Source organism: Caenorhabditis briggsae, assembly GCF_000004555.2.
Source record: "Caenorhabditis briggsae complete genome, chrIV, whole genome shotgun sequence".
Taxonomy (NCBI): Eukaryota; Metazoa; Nematoda; class Chromadorea; order Rhabditida; family Rhabditidae; genus Caenorhabditis; species Caenorhabditis briggsae.
Window position 1 is genome coordinate 17,238,132 of NC_013487.2, and position 23,787 is coordinate 17,261,918.

General features: G+C 38.5%; 4 protein-coding genes across 4 annotated transcripts; 2 read left to right on the forward strand and 2 right to left on the reverse strand.

The window, feature by feature from the left end:
• Positions 1-2,365: 2,365 nt before the first annotated feature.
• On the forward strand, positions 2,366-5,422 carry Cbr-dsc-4 (the record flags this gene model as incomplete). Its single annotated transcript, XM_045236398.1, has 8 exons — positions 2,366-2,420; positions 2,452-2,705; positions 2,759-3,105; positions 3,141-3,254; positions 3,322-3,648; positions 3,695-3,986; positions 4,017-5,059; positions 5,110-5,422. The coding sequence occupies 8 exons, from the start codon at positions 2,366-2,368 to the stop codon at positions 5,420-5,422; spliced, it is 2,745 nt and encodes a 914-aa protein (XP_045095186.1).
• Positions 5,423-6,170: 748 nt separating this feature from the next.
• CBG13521 lies at positions 6,171-8,232 on the forward strand (the record flags this gene model as incomplete). Its single annotated transcript, XM_002634937.1, has 4 exons — positions 6,171-6,293; positions 6,336-6,448; positions 7,859-7,977; positions 8,027-8,232. 4 exons carry the CDS (start codon positions 6,171-6,173, stop codon positions 8,230-8,232), a joined length of 561 nt encoding a protein of 186 aa, XP_002634983.1.
• Positions 8,233-9,080: 848 nt separating this feature from the next.
• CBG13522 lies at positions 9,081-13,619 on the reverse strand (the record flags this gene model as incomplete). Its single annotated transcript, XM_002634938.1, has 7 exons — positions 9,081-9,184; positions 9,228-9,495; positions 10,481-10,656; positions 11,371-11,453; positions 11,536-11,630; positions 12,878-12,948; positions 13,514-13,619. 7 exons carry the CDS (start codon positions 13,617-13,619, stop codon positions 9,081-9,083), a joined length of 903 nt encoding a protein of 300 aa, XP_002634984.1.
• A 1,526-nt stretch (positions 13,620-15,145) lies between these two features.
• Cbr-ham-1 lies at positions 15,146-17,253 on the reverse strand (the record flags this gene model as incomplete). The annotated part of the gene is made up of 4 exons (XM_002634939.2): positions 15,146-15,602; positions 16,086-16,462; positions 16,699-16,871; positions 17,130-17,253. 4 exons carry the CDS (start codon positions 17,251-17,253, stop codon positions 15,146-15,148), a joined length of 1,131 nt encoding a protein of 376 aa, XP_002634985.2.
• Between the last annotated feature and the right edge of the window lie 6,534 nt (positions 17,254-23,787).

Genomic DNA, 23,787 nt, shown 5'->3' on the forward strand with positions numbered 1-23,787 from the left:
GTCACTAATTATACGGAACAATGCTCAGTGGATTGTCTGGTTAAATATATGCAATACCCATTTTTCTTTTTCCGTAGACCTAAGAAGATGGCCGCCCCTTGCCGACGACCCACATCTGCTCGTCAAAAAGCTAAGTCCGTTTTATGGCTTCTATGAAGCCCATCCAGTGGCCGAAGAGCGGGTAGATATCGCATAGGTTGGGTGTGTGACACGTCGTAAATTCACAGATTCTTTCGACTAGCCGAGAGATGATGTGGTTCGAGTTGGTAGAACTTAGGGGACCAAATGGACGATAGGTATACCTGGTTGGAAAATCAGTCAAATGTCTAATATCTTTTCGCAGGACTCATTTTACATTTAAACCGAGAATAGAAAAATTTGAAAATGCTGCTAGTTTCGAAATTTAAATTCCAAGTGCCAAGCTCATTATCATGGGGCTACACAGAGCCAAAGAACAATAGAAACGGGAAGTGATAACTCGGAAAATAAACAAATGGAACGGAAGATACATTTCTTTTTCGCCACCCCGAAAGCAATAACTCGAAAAAAAAACAGAAACAATTTCCGGCCAAGTTGCCACCCCGAAGAGGCTCTTACACAATTAGCCAATTGGTCAATTTCATCGAAATGCTTCTTCTTCTTCACAGGGGTCGAGGAGATGATGAGATGGAAGAGAGGGGTGCGAACGTACCCGAACAACTGTCGTTTCATGCGTCATCTCTGATTCTCCTCGCTGGTAATTGTCCCTCGACTGAATGATGGATTGAGAATGAGTCAAAACGAAAAGACAGAGAGTTGAATTGGCTTTTCGAAAGGACCTCTATCTTCTATCTCTTATCTTGATAATTGGAAATTGAAGGACACGGAAAATTTTGAGGCGAAGTAGCCGGATGGAGAGATGAGTAGATAAATGATGAGACTAGGAATAAGGGAATTGTGACAGGTGACAAATGGAGGAAAGGGCATTTTGCAGCAGGTAGAGTTTTTAGAGGGGATATGACTTCTTGGAACGGAAACTATAATTATTATGGCAATACTAATGATTATTTGTTCAGGTATCTGAAAAGTATATGATATTCTTGGATCACCAGGATGCTCATTTTCCAGCTAATCGTAGGCTTTTCATTGTGAAATACCATTCAGAGGAATAATTCCATGTGGAAATTCTACAGTCGTAGCTCATGTTTATTGAATCATTCAAAATGGTCTGTAACCAGTTTTCTTTAACTTTTCGAAAAACCATCAATATGTATAAGATGCTTCATGCATATCAATGAGACGGAACAGAAATCAAAATCCTTCCACAGATTCTCAATTTCTGGTTGATCAATCTTGCCCGCTTTTACTGGCAGGAGAATAATTGCTGAAGGTTCTTTAAGGGAACATGATTTTTGCAAGTTCAGTCAGATATTTAGATGGTTAAATAAAAAGTTAGGCTGCGAGATGTGTCGAAGAGGAAAAGATCTATAAAATCTGTGTGTATATTTAATGTATAAAACGTGTAAAAGTTGAAAGTGAGGGAGAGAGAGTGATTAGGTGAAAGGAGACAACATGTTTCCACTCGATGTAATTCGAACCCTCTTTTCCTTCTCCTGAAGTCGCGGTTCCAATTTCAATTGAAAAAGAATGGAGGGGAAACGTTGAAAAAATAAGAAGTTTTATATAAAAAATTTTCTAGAGAAGAAAGATTCTCTCACCACAAAGTCTTCCAGAAGGAGTTTGGTGCTTCACAATGTCCGCATGTCAAACGAATTTCGAACCAAAAACGGATTATGTACAGAGTCCAAACGAACATTTGATATTAAGATTGTTCTACATATAGAGTTCAAATTTGTCTATTAAAATTTTTAAAGGTCAGCTTCAATGAGGTGGTCGAGAATTCAATGAGGTGGTCGTTTAATTCCAGATTGCGTAGTTTTCTGTACTTCACTGATGAAGATAAATCAGAGAACGTTCAACCTTTTTCTGCAACGAATACTGAAATTATTTTGTTTTGTTTTTGTCATATTTTTTAAAAACGACTTTTTTATAAATGTAAATCTAGTGAAGTTATCAAACATTTTTTGTTTCGTCTGAAGTTTGCTAACACAGTTTCAGGCTATGATTCTTGGACAATATTTTACCTTATGTAATCCTAATAAAATTTTTATGAGCTTAGTGTCTTCTAAACGGACTTGCACCTAATGAGACGTGTACAACTACTATAGCATCATCACATTCGTCGTTATGTTATCAGTCAACAAAACCATAACCCTCCTTCCAAATTTTGCGTTATCAGTTTACGTTAGTTAGTGGTATTTCTTTCTTTCTCTTTTTCATTCTATCACTCCATCCAAACCTCATTAAATTTGTTCTGAAACCGGAGATGTTCTCTCGAATATCGCTTTTTTTAGCGTTATTCCTGGCAGGTGAGTTCTTAAGTTGCATCATGTTTTAGTACCAAAGTTTTAGTGAGCCACGCTGTGCCAGATCTTGATGAGATCAAAAGAAATCTGAAAAAGAATCCGAATCACTATAGGGATGCTCCAACATTGGATGAAAATACAGTAAGGTTACTGAAAGTGGATTATTGGTTTAGAACTGAGTCGATGCTCTATGATGACTTGGATCATAAGGAAAAGGATCCATCTACGGTGATTGCTGGAAATTATACTTTTGAAACACTACATCATGATGTGGAAGGAGGAATGCTGGGAAGGATTTCGGTAAAAATCTCTATAATAAGTTTTCATTTGAGTTAACTCATTAGAGTGTTCAGCTAACTCACTGTAAAACTGGCAACTGTGGAGAACCATCACCAATCTACATATCTTTCCGACAAGGTGGTAATAATGTAGAGAGCGTTTTCAAGGCTTCAGAGGATAGTGATGCCTCATGGAACTTCTTGTACGGAATCGCCAACACTATCTATACTCCACAAGAGTATGGAGAAGGAGACGAGCAGACTGTTGATACGATTTATGGAAAATGCCGAGTAAATTTTGGAAGACCAGAAGACAAAAGATTTAGAAGAATCATTGACAAGTGTGAATTGGGTTATGGACACAATTTCACAAAGTTTGAAGGAATAGAGAGTGTTACTTATGATCAGGATGTTTGGTATACGTGAGTTAATGGAGATAGACCATCGACTAAACGAGAGGGTTCAGACAAAACACAAAAGTGGATGCTGATATTATTATGATTGACGCTGTGGAGATGTTGGCATTCAGAAGTCCGCTTCACGAAAAACACGGCTTCCATGTAGAATCCAGGTTGGTCAAAACTTCCCAGATTTGTAATTGGGTCATTTGATTTCAAACTGAAGAATGCCAATTTCAGAACTCATGTCGAGATTCATAACCGCACTCGTGTCTTTGTAACCAGATACTGCGAAGATACTGTACCATCTGCCCAGTGTGCGGAGCAAGCATTCGGAGCCGTCCGAGTTGGAGGAAAGCTTTATGATAATGTGAAGATTGGACAAGAGAAACCAAACAAGCTCACCAAGTTAATTGGAACTTATAGAAGACATTTGAACGATATGGGAGACTCTCATATATGTGAACAGCATCCTTTGTTGTATGGGCATATCTTGCAGGAAGCTAGATTAGCAAAACGAGAAGATTGGGAAGCAGCTATTCGGTATCCGGAAAATGATCATGTTTTGTGAGTTCTTGGTTTCCGAAATGTCAGATCATATGGTTTGTTCTAGATCTGTTATCGCTAGCTCTCTTGGAAGCGTTGGTACTGCTGAATCTGTCACCACTGCTCGTGAAGTTCTCCTTACAAACTCCCCTGACCATCTCGATGATCTTCTATTTGGAATGTCCCAAAGTTCTTCAAACAATGAAAAGTGGCATAAACAACTTATGTATTGGCTAGGATCCCTAAATAAAGAATCCGAGGATTATTGGAAACTGGCTAACACAATTGCAACGATTCTTCGTAAAAGGTGTGAGGCAACATCAAGTAGTTTGAATTCTTGTAATAAGGGAAAGGAGACGGTAACTTTGATTTGAAGGAAAACAATAAAGTTTCCTCTCTTTCAGATTGTGAACAAGCTTATCAATGATTTGAGTGCTCCTGGAGTTAATGCTAAAGTTTTGGAAGTTCTAGAAAACATCCCAGTCTTTGGATCCTATAATATTGCCAAGAAATACATCTGTACAGAAGAATCGGCTGATATCCAGAAAGCTGCTCTTAACGTTATTCTTGCTGCGAACAAAAACCTATACGAAACCCAACTCACCCATAAACTAATCCGTGTTTTCCGAAACACTTGTCCCCAACAAACTCCAACCTCTCATTCTCAATTGGCAATCGATATCCTTCTGAAATGCGTACCCGATCATCAAAACGTGGCGACGTTGATTTTGAGAACCGAATCTTTGAATCCAGATGATCAAGAAAAATGGAACTACCTTTATAAAGCAATCGAGTCAAGTGGAAAACGAGACGAGTTGAAAGCCGAATTCTGGTCGAGGATGAGACAATTCAAAGTGTTTAGACCAAACTTTTTGCACAGAGCCCTTCAAGCTGATTCTCATGTACATTGGCAAAACATTGCAGATGTGTCAGGTTTTTATCTATTCTCAACCGCTACCGCAGAGTTCATCCATAAATCGTTCAAAAGATCCAACTTTGAACTGTCGCTCAAAAAAGGAAGAATGGATCATAGTTTGTTCTCGGTTAGTATTTTAAAGTGGTTTGACATTATATACTATTTCCAGCTCTCTATCGACACCGAACATCTCGATCAATTTGTTACTGGTTCCGCCTCTTCAACATCTGGTACTCCTGAAGGATCAGTCCGGATAGGAGTCGCTGGACACAAACTTCCAACCAACCACATCTTCAAAGGTAGCACTGACCTTCTCTCCACAGTATGGGATGCCGATGGCAGAACCCATAAGGTTTTTGAAGGACACATTCCAGTCAGAAACACCCGTGTTTCTGTACCATTGTTGTCTGGATTAACTGTGGATGTCGATAGTATCGGGGCGATTACTTTGAGAGTTTTGGCATCGGCTGAGGTTTCATTATGGAATCAAAGATCCAATGCAAAAGCAGAAGCATAGTAAGCCACGTACTAAAATATTTGGGTGAAACATGAGCATTGTCTTTTAGCACATCTGGCTCTCTCCATCTCACTGCATCACTGTATCAAGAATCCCAACAAGTTCGCAAAATTGAATCTACTATCTCAGCATTATCCACGTTCACCATTGACACCAGAGCAATTTTCGAGTCTCTCCCTTACGATTTCTGTCTGAAGACATCGAATAACAACGTGGATGTTAATCAGAAAACAGTTATTGAAGAGGTGTCGCATAAAAAGAAGACGTATAACAGGAAACGAGTTCATCCAGGAGTCACTTATAGATTGGATGATTCAACGATTCGACAGTGTACTAATTATTTAGAGCAGTTCAGATTATAGATTTTGTTCTCTTTGTTTGTTCTCGGAATAATAATAAAATTATTTATTTTAATTTGACTCAAATCAGTCTGGAATCTAGAATTTAAGAAAAAAAATCCGATTGGCAGATTTTAATCTACCGTAAAGAATGCGACTGTATCATTATCAAACCGTTCGAAAGATTTAACAATGACCAACTAATAAAATGTTTACCATAACAGAAGTATTTATCAGTTGACATATTTCGAAAATCTTTTACAAAAACCATAGTAAAATGCCGAAATTACGGTATTCAGTGTCGGCAGGGAATCTCTCACTTGTTTTTGCGATGTCTTAAGATTTTGAAGACCCTATCATAAATCCACATTTAAAGCTTCAACAAAAACTTGTCCTAGTCTCACTCTCTCTCTCTCTCGTTTTTGTTTCTCTTTACATCTTCTTCATCTTTCTACCTGACTTCCCGCCCGTGCAACATCTCTCATATCAACACCAAACGACTCGCACACAATACGCACCTGTCGGGTGAAATCAAACCAACAGGTGTGATAATGGATTCACCGTTGCGATGAGGGTCCTCTCCCCTGAATCCCCTCCCCTTTTTTCTTCCAATCAACCAATCACTCGTTTTTGTTATCCACTGATTGGTAGTGGTGATAGTGGGAATTGGAGGCCTATTAATTGGAGCAGTTTGGTGGTTTTCTTATTCTTTGTTTTTTTCTTCCAAGAATTCGTTCATACTAGAACTTATACAATCAATTTCAGTAAAAAAATGAGCACATCAACAAGAAAAAGTATTTTTGAAAACATTGAGGACCTCATTTCCCCGGACCCGATCCCATCATCATCATCCTCATCTGGTAGTTGCTCTTCTCAGGAAAACCAAAAACTAATGGTAAGTTCCTAATGCAGACAAATCAATCTAGTGAAATTTCAGTGTCAATTTTGTAAGAAAACCTACCTGACATATTTTGGTCTTCGACGACATTTACAGTTCCACAAAGAGGGGAAGCTTCAGCAAAGTTGTCCACATTGCAAGAAGGTTTATCGGTGAGTTAAATGTGATCCTAGGAATTTCAGTTTTAAAAAGAGATTTCAAAACCGTTCAGTGCAAAAGATAATGTTTTTAAAATTTTGTAATTAAATAATTAGTTACTCCTCTAATATTACGTCATCATGATAGATGCCTGAGGATATCTAACAAACATTTTGCATGATTCTAATTGAAAATAATTGGAAAATGTTTTTTTGCTTCCCTTCCAGCAAAAATCGAGTTTTTCAAATCTTTAATCACCATGGCGTTATAATACAATCTTGAACATTTCCTAGACGTTTCATAGTTTCCTAGACGATAAGGGTTAAGTGCTCACTTTTATCTGAATTCTAGAAGTTTCCAAAATAGGTTTGAAAAAATGTAAATGAACAATAAAGATTTGTTACAAATTATGATGAATGCTATCTTTTTTGTGTTAGCAATATTTATTGGAAGGGGAATACGGTATGCCGGATCTCTCCTAGCAGGTCCTTGAAACAGGAGGTTCAATAGAAACACTATATTATGGCAAATTCGTGATTATTCCAATTTTATTTTCACTTGTCTAATATAATGTAGTTTCGTGGATCAGGTGACGGTTCCGTTTTCTGGTGGAGGGGAATAGAAAGGTGTTGACGGCAAGCAGGTGTCACAATCAGATATGCGTAAATCGGAAGGAGTGGTATGAGAAGTGCCGCTTCACACATTAACTCATACTATCCATCTATCCGCTCGGGAGTCTGTGCATCTCGACCGCCGGAAGGAACGATGGATTGATTGGATTAGAAGGATTTGCCTTTTGATATGCCGGAAGAGATGAGACCGAGGTGCGCGAAGGCTTTGGTTCAATCATAAAGCGAGTGGTCCGGTTCAATAATCTACTGGGTAGAGATGGATGCATGAAGTGCAAGTGACGTATCATTCATTGAATTTTCAATCGATTCGATCCAAACGGCATCTGGTGGCTGTATCCTCTACTAGCTTCTTCGAGTTACCAGATTTTCTGCTCTTTTGTTTTTTTTCTCTCCCATCTCTCAAAAGCTTCAGATTTCAACAATTCATGTAAACCTGGTTGTATACACAAACGGAGAGCAGGCACCTCTTTCTTCTCTCAATTGAGATCATCTACCTGACTAATCAGGTGGAGGCAGCTGACCGGCAGGTAGATAAGAGAGAGAGAGAGAGAGTCGAATTACCCAATTTAACGAGGGAACTGCTCCCGGGAGCCATTGACGACATAAGCTTTATGTCAGTCTCGTACCTGTTGCTTGTTGATAGCTCATACGCAAACACACCTGTGCCATTTGGAAAGAGAGATGGAAAGATCGAGGGGCACTGATAAGCAGGGAGGTACAGAGATAACAGTTGACTTCAAAGCTTGTTGCTTCTAATTATTATAAAATCTTCCTGCATTTTAATTTTTTCAGATCCTCTGGTGCTCTTAAAATGCACTTGAAGACACATTCTCTCCCTTGTGTATGTAACGATTGTGGAAAATCCTTCTCAAGACCATGGCTGCTCAAAGGCCACCTACGAACCCATACAGGTATAACAGTACGACATTTACAAGAACTTAAACAAGACAGATTTTCCAGGAGAAAAACCGTTTGGATGCGATTCGTGTGGACGTTTTTTTGCGGATCGATCAAACCTACGAGCACATCTACAAACACATTCCGGAGAAAAGAAGCATCGATGTTCGAAATGTGAACAATGTTTTGCTAGAGTTCAAGTTAAGCAGAGGCATGAACAGTGTTGCAGAGTTGGAGTGAAGTCTAATGAAAAGGCTAATGATGAATAAATAATTTAATAGTAATCGATTTTTTTTCGTTGTGGTACTTGAACTATGACATCTGAACTTGTCATTGTTCGCTATCAACCAGTAATTAAAACATTCTCTTTGCAAGGAAGACATGGCTTCCTTTTTCGCAGTTATTAACAGAACGTGTATCGCGTCGTTGGTCAATTGGGCTGAAATTTGCTCATGACAGAAAAGATAAATCTATCTGAAATTATTTAAATAATTGTTCTTGGGTGAAATTTGATGGTGTTTTTTTGCTAATATCATCAAGAAAATTTTTCTTTAAAAAAACACAACCCCAAGAACTCAGGGCCAATTTTTCCAAATGTAGAAAATAAATAAATATAAGTTTATAGGAAATAAATAAATATAAAATTTTAGGTTTTTCATTTTGAGATTTGTTGTTTATTCTGTGCCTTCTTTGTTCGACGACTTATTCTAAATCATACCACTAAGTTTCAGCCCCGAATCTCTTATTTTTGATTTGGAATCCTGAAAGTCTGAATTCTGATTTTTCAAAATTGAATATTTCAAGAGGCGTTTGATGAATTAAACGTTTTAAACTTTTTCTTTGTCTTGTTCCTATTGTTTGAATCAACAAGTACAGTTGACACGGATGTCTTTAGTAGATGTACAAACATTTTGGATATGTGTTAATACGATATGCAAACATATTCTATGAATAATATGCATTTATATATCTGTTTCAGCAGTGAAATTTCGACTAATCAACAGAAAAAAAGATGAAGAACGGTTTATGCAAAATGAATAAGAAACGAACATGATTTTTGAACTCGTAGTTGGGAAGCATGTGAACTTCAAAGAAGTGAAAGACGAAGCGGACAGAATTAGGTTTCAGAGATCAGTGAATTCAGATATTTTTCGAGATTTTTAATTCCAAATAGATATCCCTCATCGCGTTGGCCGTTTGATTCGAAAGCGTGAGAGAAGTCTGAAATTTAAAGTTTCCATAACGAATAAGGTGCAAGAATTACCAATCATGACGATCCTCAAATTGATTGGAAGCGTTTTATCGGCTTCATAGACAAAAAGAAGAGAAGAAGCAAAGAATTTAAAGGATTCTTGAGATTCAAAAAATTCTTTGAATGGTTGCAGTCTGTCTAAAGCTTCTTGAAGGACCATTTTCAAATCAGCATGTCTGGCAGAGAAATATTCAGATAGGCCATTTTGAATGTTGGTCTCGTCGAATGACTTTCCCCAGTCCTTGTCACGTATCTCGACTTCCTTATTGCGTTGATGGATCTGAAAAAACAATAAGCTGAATAGTTGCTCTGAGACTTTACATAATTATGTTTTTTTCTCGAAAACATAAACCTATTTTAGAAAAAGTTTTACTGTACATTCTATTCGCTTCCCCAATCCCTCTACGCAATTTAAACTTTTCCACGAGAGATCTATCCAACAGGTGTGATCGTATCCTGTAATGTGACACCCTTTATGACCGCCTGTATTCTATCGGTCCCTTTTTTGATTAGGTAACCGGAGAACTTGTCGCGTGGCTGTAAATCGTACACTTGGGATAAGGCGGCACTTAGTAGGTGGATAAGAAGAAGGCACCACACCACTTGTTCACCAGATTAACACGAAAAACAAGCACTTGTCATTATTAGATAAACTTTTTTGAAAAGAGGTTTACTTGTAAACGACCGCAGAGGATTCGAAAAAGGACCGTGATATTGTTAATATTCACTTAACGGGGGATGAGTCTAATTGAATAAAGGAGACAAGAAAAGGGTAATTTTGTTATTACTTGAATTAACCAATCCCTTTTCTTTATTGCCAGCTATCTCATCTCATTTCTCATTCAAAAAAAAGAAGACACCATCCTTCAAAGAATCTGTCTCCAGATGTTTCCGTTGTCCATTCCAAAGTCATGAACCAACCATAATCCCGTTTCGTAACTTGTTCTTTCGAGAGTGTCGGTGTCACAATTGATCGTATAATTGCACCCATCTGTGAGCATTCTTCTGCCGCCTTTTTGCCGCGGCATCCAAATTGCAACACTTGCCGGATGGACGTGAAAGTGTAGTGAATTGAGAGACGGAGACAGAAACCGTCACAAAGAAAGGGATTTATACGGACGGGTGGATCTGGTAGATCGACATATGAGCGCGGGAGTCAAGAATAGACGATTAACCCTTTCCGTAAGCATTCCAGTGGATATGGATCAAGACAAAGAGATTTTGAATTTTTAATGGACGACCTAGATGGGACTCTTAGAGCTTACCCTGTAGCCAAGTATTCTGAGACCCATGGTAGCTTGTGGTGGGTATTTTATCGTCTCCTTCTCGATTTTGGCGGCACTGGCTAATGGGTCGTAGGTGACTTGACCCATTTTGAGATCCAAGATTGCTGGACGGGTATAGTCGGATGTCACATCTTCGAGGACAAGGAACTCACGATCTGAAATAAGATGAGCATTGAGGAATATGTAAATTTTCTTTCAATAAAGTTAAAAATGGTGTTTAGTTCACAACCGCTTCAGGTGCTACCTATTTCGGCTTACAACGTTTGTCGGAACTTTGAAGAATCTCAATTTTCAACGTTTTGAAGTCCTTCAGGTTTTGGTATTTTAATTCCCTTCTGGATTTCCTATTTTCTCGAATATTTCCAAATTCTAACCTATTCTTCCCTTTTTCACCTAAATCCACTCTATTCCCCATCCAATTTGGCACGTCATAAAAATGCAGATTCGCTTTTTAAACGAAGCTGTTTTCTTTTTACAATTTGAATTCAAATGAATCGCATTCAAATTGGTCATCCTCGTTCATTTTCTCTGATGATGATGATGATGGTCAAAAACGATGACACCCGACCGGAGGGCGTAGCACCGTCATTTTTATCAGGAATGAAAGCGAAATTGGACAGGCGTGACACTATTAAAAACATCTGCCATGCTTATGAAGATGGGCGCCAGAGAGGATGCAATTTAGAAGGGAATATCTCATGTTTTCAAAAACTGCAAAACAAGCCAGGAGGTGGAAAACACCATAACCATCTAAAAAACTCAAAAAGGAATGTTTCTTTCTGATTATTCTACAGAATATTGAACTAATGGATCAAGCTTAAAGCCGTTTCCCACATTTATTCCAAAAAAACATTAAGGCTCCCTCTTACCTTCTCCATCCACAAACAACGTCTCCATTCCATAAAACTTCGCTGTCAACCCCTTCATCCGATTCACATCCTTCATTCGTGTTCTGCAAAAAACTATAGCATCATATCTAATATCCGGCAATGGTAACGTCTACTTGTTTGACATCATCACGTCAATCAACTTACCCGTTACGCAATCCATCTGAAGACGTTGTCAAGAGGGATGAAGAAGTCGTGGCATCCACAGAAGAAGAAGATGATAGTAGTTTGTAGAGAGCTACCTGGAAAAGTAGTGTTGCGTCAGTGGTTTATTTTTTATCAGATTGCATATCAAGGACTAGTTAGTATTCGGATGACTTCGAAATGTTATGTAACATGTTGGAGGATTGACGTGTGTCATTAGTGAAGAAAGTAAAAATTAATGGGGGTATATCAAGGTTAAAGTTTGAATATCAGAAGTTGAGCCTTGATATGAAGCCCTTCTGTAAATTTAATCAAGAGGTCATGTACCCCAGATGAGGTTCCTGTAAGAGAAAACACTGTTGATTGATGAAATGTTCACCATATAACAAGTAGTGAATTTCAAAAGTTTTAATTTTCACATCAAAGTACTGAAATTTCAAAAATTTTTGTGAGCCACGTGAATCTTTTGAATCTCCCAAAAGATGGACCGTTAAGTTTTTGGGAGCAACGTGTTTTTTCAACAAATATAACAGAAATATTAACACTTTCTGATTATTTTTGCCAAAATCAAAACTTTTGAAAATCACTACTTGTTATATTGAGAATAAACGTTTTTTTAGCTGAAATTGTATGATAAATATTGAGTTCCTGATTGTTAGAAAATGTATTGCAATCTTACTATCTATACACATATCTTCATAGAACATTGACAAGTATTACGTAACATATCAATCATCATCCAAACAACATCGTGCTCACATTTCTCTGTTTCTTCTGCTTCAAGCTCACTTTCCAAATATCTATTACCCACTTAACTCACTTCTCTCGAGCTCACTGGGTACATAAACTCTGAGAGATACAGTAATTATTTGTGGGAGCATTCACTTGATAAGAAGTGGCTACTTATTAGGTAGTAAGCATCCTGAAACTACCTACACAAAAGACGAAATCTGAGAGCTGACCCAAAATAGGCATGTGATCTAGAATTAGTGCAAATTAGTATCGTTACGCCATAATACTACACATAAAATCTGAAACCCTGCGTAATGTTCCCAGAGGGTCTTGGAATTTATGTCCTCCCTTAATGATACCATATGTTTGGTATTGCGCTATGATGGGATTGGTCACAGGTGTATTTCTTGACTGGGACAACTTCCTCTAAACAGTAGGAACAGAAGGTTTTCAGCTTGCGTCATCCCCGTTTCCGTGTCAACGAATCAGATACGGATGGGTGGTGGATGTTATGACGCCACTACTATTGTCTCGAAACATTCATGACGGGTCGAGAGATATATGTGAGAGCAAAGTGAGAAGAACACTACTAGATCTAGTAGTTTTGGCTTACCTCTTTCTCTCCGCGGCTGGCATCTTGCTTTGGCTTAAGAATCTCGTGTGATCCTGGAATTTTTAGAAGACCTGAAATATAAATTTGAATTCGTGAAATTGGAAGGAACACATTTGAATGAATGATGAAAAGTTGATACATTTTTGGGTCAATGAAACTGTTTTAGATTTGGTTGCGTTTTGGTAAACAAAAGTAGAACTTAATTTCAGTAGTTGAGTTTTGAAATATTTAAGCCAAATAATATAATACATGATGATTTGGCATCCTCAACCTTTTAGGTCTTCCAGGTCAACCTAACCCATCTGTTCAAACTTTCTTCTTATTCAAACGTCTCCGTTTCCGTTTTCTAACAGATAATTTCTCTGTCTTTCTATTTGCCGATTTACATAATAATGTGCGATTAGCCTCTCCCTATCCCTATTCTCTTCAATGGAACGACTTGTTGTCTTTTGTTTTTACAGCAGCTTCATGTTTGCTCAGCTGTGGGTTATGAGCCACACCTCAATTCTATACGATCCGAAATTTTAAATTTTTCCTAACAAGCTCCAATTTATTAGAATTCTTGAACTTTTAGGCTTACAGAAACCTATTGGAGAAAATTCACATGTTTCTAATATATGCAAAAATAAACCTCACCAATCTCCCGCTTTCCATTTTTGATTACTGATGGATGGTGTCCAGCAATCTGATCCGGGAACCATTGATAGCTTTCCGGAAGTCCTTCGCTTGACACCGAACCCATTCTCTGAAAAATGTTCATCCATCATATTATAGATATTCGATTATGTCATCTGGTATGCACACCAGATCAGTCAGAAACATGTATGGAGAGGGTGTCTGCTGAGAAGGAGGAAATGAGATGAGCACGTGTGAAATCGACTCAAGCACACATGTTCACCCAATTTAGAAAAAAGAAGAATTTCAGGGGTATAATTAGTACTCTACTAGTACACACCAGAAGGTGTAGCGAATTTAAAATAGGTGTGTTGTTAAGGAAATTCGAATTTGGCATCCGACGCAAACCAGAGAAAATAGAAAACGTAAAAGCGAATTCGATAAGAAAACAAATAATACTTCATGAGGGTGGACATTTTTGTTCTGCTCTGAAAACATGTTATATTCCTATACATAGACTATATATAAGGAAGAGGAACATATGATATTTGTACAAAAAGAGGAAGGCAGAAAGTGAAAACTAAACAGATATGAAATCACTTTTCGCCCAAGGGAGAGATTTACGAAATGTTTAAGTGTGTCATCTTGTTGTGAGAAACGGAAGTAGATAATCGAATTGAAAGATGAAGAAAACCAAGAAAGCTGAAAAATGGTAAAAGGGATTTTCATGATGATAAAAGCAAGAATTTAAAATATTTAAACCAAAGTCCGGAGCATTTTATTCGTTGAAAATTTTTAAAATTATATTCTATAGACATTGATACGGTGCTGAACGTTTTTGGTGTACATATTTTCATATTTTTCTCATCTTCTTTATTATCTCTTTATTCCTTTTCCTTCTCATTTCTCCTCCACAAGACACCCTGACCGTCTAATCTGCTATAAACACCTTCCCAGTGTTCTTTTTCCTAATGCTTTTATGATGCTTCCATAAAGAAAATAGGCGATAACTAATTGCGCAATGATTACGAAAACCAATTAAAAGTGGTATGTGGCTTTGGTTTGTAATCCCTGCCTATTCTTGGAACCTTTTCATGGCTTATTCAAAAGAGAACAATCGAGAGAGGGAAGAGGAAGAACCACCTGCTCCGGAAAACGACGGCGAGTGGTAAACATTTGCGTGTTTCCTAACTAATTTGAACAAGGTGATCAAAATGTTCACCCAATTTAATTTTTGAAGTTTATTTCACAATCAGTCAACGTTTGCAATAAAAAAAACAATTTTAAAGTACAATTCCATGTGGTAGAAAAGATGAAAAAAGTTTGGAGAGGAAGGCGAACAAAAAATTTTGGGCGCAGAAAAAGAAGATCAGGCCAAACGATGGAGTGCTGCACTCCAATATGGAGTAGAAGAGACGCAGAGAGGCGAGCAAGGACAACAAGAAACAAGAGAAAGACACACGCTTTGGGGTGGAAGAAACATTAGAGAATAGAGGAATTGCTAACAGAAACAACTAACTATGAAGACAATGATGCACACTGGTAGAAGGCTTGGGACAGGGTATGGTTAACGGTCGGGTGGTTCATATTACTGTGGTTCTACAATCTTATCTTAAGGAATTAGGTTTTCAAAAGATAAGTTTTCAATGTTTTCTAAAGATTAGAAATTAAGACTCCTCGCATTTGTCCAGTCAGAATCTGTGGTTCTTCAGCAGTAGTGGTCCCTGTCAAATCTTCAAACTGGGTCGAATCATAGGTCTGTCTTCGATATTTGTTGATGTTAATGTAGGTGTGGTTGATCTCCGAATCACTCATGCTGGCGGCATCTTCATTGGAATCAGTATGTGGTGGAGACACGGAGTAGGCAGAATCAGATTCGTTCGGTGTGGAACTTCTGAGTGGAGATGCCATACGAGTACGTCTTCTAGTCGGACGGCTCTTTTGTACTTCCTCCTGTGGCATATCGACTGGATAGTACTTGAGACACTCCGAACTGGATGAGATGTGTTTTTGGGTCTCACGACGATAACGGCGTGACTTCCGGGACTCTTTTGGTTGTGGTGCCTTCCGTTGACATTCCTCATTGAGATCGTGATGATAAGTCGGGTACCTGAAGGAACAGGAGGGTCTTAATTAAGCGTTGAAGAAGTAGAAGGAAGAGTGACCACCATATGATTATAATTATAGGGACAAGACAGTGCCGACGGCTCTCGCGCAACTCCTTCACCAAATATGTCAAGATGGTCTACCGTATCGAGTTTCTTATTTTTCCTATTTTTATTAATGCAATTATATAAAACGCAATGTACAGAAATACTGAGGTGTTGTAAGAAATCTGAGCTAGGTGACGATTCCAACGGTATATCCGAAAATTCCGAAAATATAGTATTCCCATCATTATTCAAAAAAGACCGCCTAGGATCTAACACATTACCGCAAAGGAACACATCTGTCCTAACACCTTTTACAAAGAAATCGGGCGATCCTTCTAATCTAACCGAAACCCCCTTTTAAGACAATGACGGGAATGATCGTAGACAGCTTTCCCAGAAGCATAGTTCTCCTAGTTCTCATGGGGTTATATAAAACTTACTTGTTCTTGGCAGGCAACAGAACACCAGGAGGGGAGGTTGGCGCAGGGTAGGAAGACTTGGCAACGATGACTGGAGAAGCTGATGGCATGATTTGCTGAGAAGATTTGATTCCACGCGAGAACAAACGAGCAAAGATGCTTCTTCTGTTGTTGTTGTTGTTGTTGTTGTTGGACTTTTTCAAATTGTCATCTGAAGACGTCGACGACTCTTTTGCTACCATCATAGACATTCCGGTTTGGCACTCGACGGTGTTCTTCTGGGCTTTTGGTTTGGTTTCCAGACGAACTGGAGAGTTCGTGGGCACCGAAACAAAGTAATGGTCGGCCATTTTATAGACGAATCCGGTGGCTAGGAGAGAGGCGATCGTCTGGCGTACCTGGAGGAGGTTGTAAATTAGGAGAAGGAGTTCACTGAAGGTTGTAAAGTGAACGATTCGAAAGGAACAATGATTTGAGAAATAGACGTTATTCAGAAATTTTAACTTGTATGCCACTAGCTATTTAGATTGGATACCTCTAATGGCTTTCCTATCTTTCATGTCTATCTTGACACGTGGGACCTAATAATTATCCACTTTAACCTAATCCAGTTCCCATTTCCAGCAAAACTAACCATTTCAATTCCGGGTGGTGCTACATGCGGACAGTGGCGAGCCACGTGCTGTCGAATGGATTGCTCTGTCGCCGCCAAACCTCCTCTGTTCAATTGTGCGACCGCGTCACAGATTACGTCTCCCAGAGGAACAAAGTGCATCTGCTCAACTTGTTGAATTGCACCGAGATCGCCTGTAATTTAATATGTTCACCTGTCTTAACTAATGACTTATGACTTTCTGAGGTGAGATGTCCTATGGTATCTAAGGGTGTGACAGGTGCATCCTATTAGCGAAGAAATGAACGATGAGGTGGTGAAATGTCTCTTACAGTAATCTTACATGATGATTATACATTGGCTCCCGATTGATAGTAGAATAATAGAATAAAAGCCTCTAACACTTCCTATGGTTCTATACCCTTCCTCCCTATTCATAGGAAATGACTCACCCAACGATGTGATTGTATAGCCAATTGCCGGTTTCAAGATGCGTCGAGCCCATGCATCTTTAAGCACTGCCAATTGTGCGGGTGCTCCCGTGATGAAAAGGGTGCCAGGGCGCATAAAGCCCATGTAGGTTATACAGTTGCAAGCAGTGGTAAGATCCCTAAAATAAAAAAAAATTAATATAAAAAACAGCTTTTTTTTTAGACTAACCGATTCCAGAACATTTGGCGGTTCTGATCCAGGAAACTATCGAACACCTTGCGACCATTCTTAGCTTTTGGTCCGTTCAGCACAACGGCTAGATAGGTCATATTTGATTCGGAAATAAAGGGTATCTGTGTTCGAAAGTAGGTAGAATGAGTCCTTCTGTCAGTATGCGGGAGGCGGGGACACGACCCGGGTGGTGGTGGCGAAGTGGGCGGAGCTTAGGTTGGCGATGGGGGACGGGTGAAGAGGCTGCTGATGGAATGAGAAGACGAGACGATCGTGAGGCGGGATGAGAAAAAATTGCTAAGGAGTTGTTGTTTTTCTGAAATCTGAAAACAATAGGTGATAAGGGAAAGTGAGAGTTTCGTGGAAGGTGGAAAAGTGCGGTAATTAAAATAACTTAAGAAGACAAGGACTGGGAAAAAGAGTTATATGATTGTCTAAAAATAATGAAAAACCGAAGTTGCGGAAATTTGGAGAGTTGGTTTTTTTCGTTCTATCACTAGTTGACCTATTTTTGATATCTATTGTGGAAACAGAGATAATTGAGCTTCCATGCACTTACTTCCTTTCTTATCTTCCTATACAAGCAAGTATCACATTAGACCTGAAAAACTAATAAGCCAGAGTAGTGCTCCTACTGTTCCTGCTTCCCTTAGCCACGTCATTGTTTGTAACCTACACCGTATTTGTTACTTATACCTGAGCAACTGTACAATTACACCTTCTTTAGATCTTAGTATGAGTCAAAAGGCCAAAAAACTGTCCGGCTGTACCAAAGCAGCTGTCCGATCCATTTACGGTAAACCTCAACTGCTTATCAAATGTTTATCTTCAAAGGTGTGTGCGCATATGTGGTCACTCTCCGGAAGTGCCCACAAAAGATTTACAACTTTTGTCTAGTATGTTTGTACAAGTTATCAGTAAGAATCTATTTAATGCCGCCTGGATTTTAGACCATCTGCTTCAAATAGGAGATAAAAATGTGTGCAATGAAAAAGGAACAGGTGGCTCAGGAAATTTGAGGGGACCCTGATATGATGCATATATGTACATATACCATAGTTGCAAAAAGCCGGGCCGGGCCGGGCCGGGCCGGTAGACGAATTTTCTCGGCACGGCCCTTTTGCAACTATGATATATACAGAAGGGATTGTTAAGGAAAAAAGAAAACAAATTCAGGAAGATTAAGGTGTATCGATTCCGAAAAAAAAAACTGTTTGTCTAAACGGAACATGATTCAGCATGAAAATTGAAAATCTAATTACTTCTGAAACTTTAAAAATTTGCCTGAAATTTTCAGAGTGGCGTAAAATGTTTTTTTTTTAACGGATAAATTATAGAAATGAACATTTAAGTTTGGCTGATATACTTTGAAAATTATAGAAACCCCCAATAAGTTTATTTTTCAGCCGAAAGATTAGGTCAGTCTATTTTTTTGATAGCGGTGGTACTCAAGAAAAAAAAATTACGAAAATTACGAAAATTTACATTTTTTGTAAAAGTACACACAATTAGGAGTGTGATTGAATGAGTTTTTTCACCTCACGCACAGCGTTTTAACGACCTCCAAATTCTAGAAGAGAAACAAATGTGAACCCTCGCTCCTCAACGTCGAGACGTGATAAGCATCTAATGGTGGCGGAGGCGTCATGAAAATTCAATTCAGAAGAAATTACATACCACCATCGTTTCTCACCCACTTTCACAGATTTATGATTGTCTCGGTGCCAGTCTACGGAATAGAGAAATACGAAAAGTGGGTGAAGAGAGATATTGAAAAGGCAATTTTGTATATTTTGAAACCTATACACACCACCCCAGGACACTCTCTTTTTGACAAGTTAATTTACTTGCGTTGCGTGTGTGGCCCACTCTTAGACACCCCAACGGAACAAGAAGCAAAACGCGGCCATATTTTTGAATTATTACCTTTGCCACCCCCTCGGCTCAAGGAACATGTAACAGCTGCCTTTTTGATTTTCGAAAAAAGTTATGAATGTGTCTGGGAAAACTAAACTGTGTGTTCCAGGTCGTAATATTATTCTGAGATACATGAAACCTGCAGTGAAAGAGGCGCGTTTGTTCCAAGTTTGATGCACAGGTGCCTCATAGTTAGTTGGCATTGTTTTGATGAATGAGGTTCATGAACTCGTGCTAATACATCATCATGTCGAGGAGGGCAAATCTAACCATGTATGCATGGAAATTAGTGTTGATAATAAAGTTACCGTGATGGATGCATAGAATGAAGAGTTACGGTAGACCCAGATAGGCAATAATGTGTTGATATTGACAGATACCTAAATAATATACATTCGAATTATCGGCACCGATGAAGAAGACATAAATCATGGGATGTTCCTTATTAGAGAGAGTCAACAAATTCAAAGTTGTAGCTATATTTTTAACGATCTAATTAAAAATATTCACATATTTCTCGCCTAATTTTGAAATTTTTTAAGGGACCAAACACCCATGCCTTAAAAATTTTTATATATAATTCTACATTTTTCATTGATCTTCATTTCTGTCTAGTTCGAAATGCTTAAACTTTAAATTGCTATTGAGACGGGAATTTTGCGAGACAGTATTTTCAAATTCCTATACCTGACTGACAACCGGACATCGCAACGCCTTGGATTACCGTATCATTGCTCCAACACCATCTGCTCTTCTTCTTCATCCAATTTTACAGATGTTCGTTTTCTTAGAAGATAAAAGAACTACGCGGCAAATTGCGCCATACCGTGTCAACATGCAAGGCATACACACTTACCATCCGGCACTCACTCAATTAGAATGATATGGAGAATTGACGCAATTTTGAGCACAAACACTCATCATCTGCTTCTTTGAAAGAAGAACAGTAAAGATAAGACGTTTAGATATGAATCTAATTGCTGCCGGCTCTTTGGGAATGCAACGGAAGTCGTCGGTACGTGCGACTAATTGGCAGGTTGGGGACAAGATGAAAGGTGTTCTCGCGCATAGATTAGCGGATGTTCCGTTAGATGTTGACAGGAATTGTCATGGACGAGAAAGTTTCAGATTAGGTGGGATAGCATGGATTGAGTGGAACACGGCGTTCAAGAGGAGATCGTAAGTGAGTCACGATCATGGATTGAACTTAACCGATTTGAAGGGAACACTTCAAAATGTCTGCGTTTTCATCAACTTCGAAATGGCGCAAGGACCTCAATTACCGCAAAATCTGTGATAGAAGGGCCGCCACACTGACAAGTTTGAGCTCAACTATCTCGGCTGCCATAAGAGATATCAAAAATAAGTCAACTGAAAAAATGTGTGTAATTTTATGATAAACAATTTATCGGTTAACAACTTTTTCATATTTTTAACAGGAACCGAGATAGATTGCATCAAAGTTCCAAGTGAGGGGGGCCTTCTATCACAGGTTTTACGGTAAGCACCGTTTCTATGATTGGTTCTACGTAGATTGTTGAGAGATAACCCACTTGAGGATATACACGACTTCTACCTCCAGATTATACTCTTTTCCCACCTCATGCCTATTTTTTCCCTTTCACCATCAAAAGCACCGCGCATGTGCCAACCTTGATTAACCTCACAGCAGTTGACAGTCAATTTAGACATCCCACTGCTAACTTCTACTCCCATTCTTCTAAAAGATTGCGGTTCGCGATCAGAGGCGTGAATGAAGATGCAAGTTGGCAGCATCTTTCGCCCATTAAGTGAAAAAAGAAACGGGCGGCACATTAAAATGACCCTGGAACCGCCAATTAAGGCACTTTCCGATGCACGCAACTGGTAAACGTTTGGACACACTCTTTCAAGAAAAGAGGATGCGCCTATCAAAACAAGGTTTGAGTAATTCGAGGTGATGGCATAAGGTGGTCCGTTGGTGGGTTTATGAAAGTATAGGGTACGAAGATTCGGGATGGATAGAAGGGGGAGCGTCGGGAGTAAATAAAGAGCTGCTAACAAAATGATGGATGAAGAAATGGAAAGAAATGGAAGCTGCTTGACCCCAAGGGAAAATTTATGGACGGCGTGCTTCAAAACCGATGAGAAATGTGACTGGAGCGGTGATAGGGCAGAACAGAAGAACTAGGAAAAAAAGATGATGAAAGTTTAAAACACAGAGTAACAAGCTTTTTAAAGTTTGTCGATTAAAATAGAAAAACTATGCTTCCAATTTTCGAAAAATAACTGTAATATTTGCAAAAACCGGCCCACTGGCACCTACCTGTCTGTAAAGTTTAGTGATCTTCGGACTGAAGCTCATAGGGTTACTGTACAATATTTTAACCTACAAAAAGTACAACATATCTTCTTTGCTAAACGCAACAAATCTTAATCAAACAATTTGTATTCTTCCTTTTGAACATCCTGACGTAATAGAGTCGGAACACTTTCTACAATAATCTGGGAAGTGTGATAATCCACTCTCTGCTAAATTATGCAATAGGTCGTCCTTTTTAGACGAGAGCTAAAAAAATTACACTAAATGGGTCAGGAGACCTCTTGAACAACAATGTGTGCATCAGAATGTGGAAAAAAAGCGGAGAAGGACCCACTTGAATCACTTGTTTCCGGTTAATGAATGATGAATAAAGTGAGAGAGGGCGAAGAGAGCGAAGGCATGGCAATTTAAAATCAGATGCTAAATGAGACAAAATGGAAAGGGATATGGGCTGTCGAAAGAGAGTAGAATACGCCATGTTTTTGATGGTGTAGACACAAAAAGAAAGCGAAGATTAAAGGGTTTTTTTCAGAAAATTGTAGGTTTAACGAAATGGGAAAGTAAGGTCAGATGAAGCAGATCAGAGGAAATCCGTTTGAAATTATTGGTGTTGAAATTTTTTTTAGTGAAAAAATTAAGAACAGTGCTATGTTAGTATTTGCAGCAATCCGAGCTTGTTGAGCAAATTTGTATTATTTTTTGAGTCAAATTTTTATTGATGTGGTGCATAACTTTTCAGAAATGAGCTGTAATAAATTGACAATTTGCTGAAGAACTGTGTTTGAACAAGCTTTGGAATGGTGCAATGAAAACTGATAGGGATTTCAAGCCAGAATCCTTTGAAAGTCGAGATGCCTGATGCTTCTCTCTAATATCCATTGGCAACCTTGTATTCACCTTTCCTCTCCAGACACATCCTGTCAAACTTCCGAGAACATACATTGCACGTTCTTATGTTTACGTCTCCGCTGGTTGCATGGCCATATATTGCGTGATATCGCAACTGTTAATGGAAAGCTAAAAAAAGGCCTTGGAGGTTATTTATGTGAAGGAATACAGTACTCCCCAACCATCTTTCTCTTACCTACACTTCCGAATCTAGGAAAATTCAAAAAAAACTTTTCGAACAGTACATTTCACATTCTCATAAAAAGTAATGAATCAAATAAAAAGGGGAGATAGGAAAACATTAGATTGGTATCAATCTTCACACTAGAACAGTATATTCAGAAAACATCTAGGGGTGCTAACGGATGTTGGACAATCCTCTGTTAACCTTCGCACTATTTGTACATATGACATTTTTCTCATCTCAGAAACAGAAAGTTGAAGATGTTCGGGTTAAAAAATATTCCAAAGGATTGAAACTTTACAAAATTTAAAACGAATTCTTGCGTTTCCCTGAAGAATAATATCTCATTTCTAAACTTAACATCCCAAAGTGACACGACATGACCCCAATTAAGTTTCAGATACCTTCTACACCATTTCCTCTTCTTGTCCAGTTACCGTCAGTTCCATGTGGATTTCTTGACAGCGCAGGTGTATTCTATGATGGGTTAATGAGTAAAACGGAAGTTGGGGGACTGGTTGAGGTTCAACGATTAATTGGAAAGGGTTTTTTGAACCAATATAAAAAAATAGAAAAGGTTTTGCTTGATCGTGTAGTTTTGATCATTTTTTATGATCCTTTAAATAATTATCTCGAGTCTGGAAAGATCTATGAATGTGTTAACACTGATATTTCAAATCCAGTTTTGTCGATCCCATCATTAAAGGGGGACTCCGACCAAAAATTTTTATTGCCTTAAAATGTTTCAAAAATATGTATTTTCCTGATATTATTGCGAAAAAATGCAAAAAAATCCTAAATCCCGAAAAACGGCGTTGAAAAAAAAATAGGATTTGAATTCCCGCGCAGTGAGAAACCTAGGCCAGGGCATCATATGCCGTTCTTACATGGAAATTTTCCCGGATTTTTTCGGTTTTTATGTCCGGCAGGTAAAAAACTTTAAAAGCCACTATCGGCCACTTGAAAAAACGGCTATCAGGCTCCGTGGCCTAGGTTTCTCACTGCGCGGAAATTCAAATTCTCGTCCCTCCTATCAACTTTTTTTTTGAAAATTTTTCGCTTTTAACGGCATTTTTCGGGGATTTCGGATTTTTTTCGAATTTTTTCGCTATAATATTGGGAAAATAGACAAATTTTCGAACATTTTAATGCAATA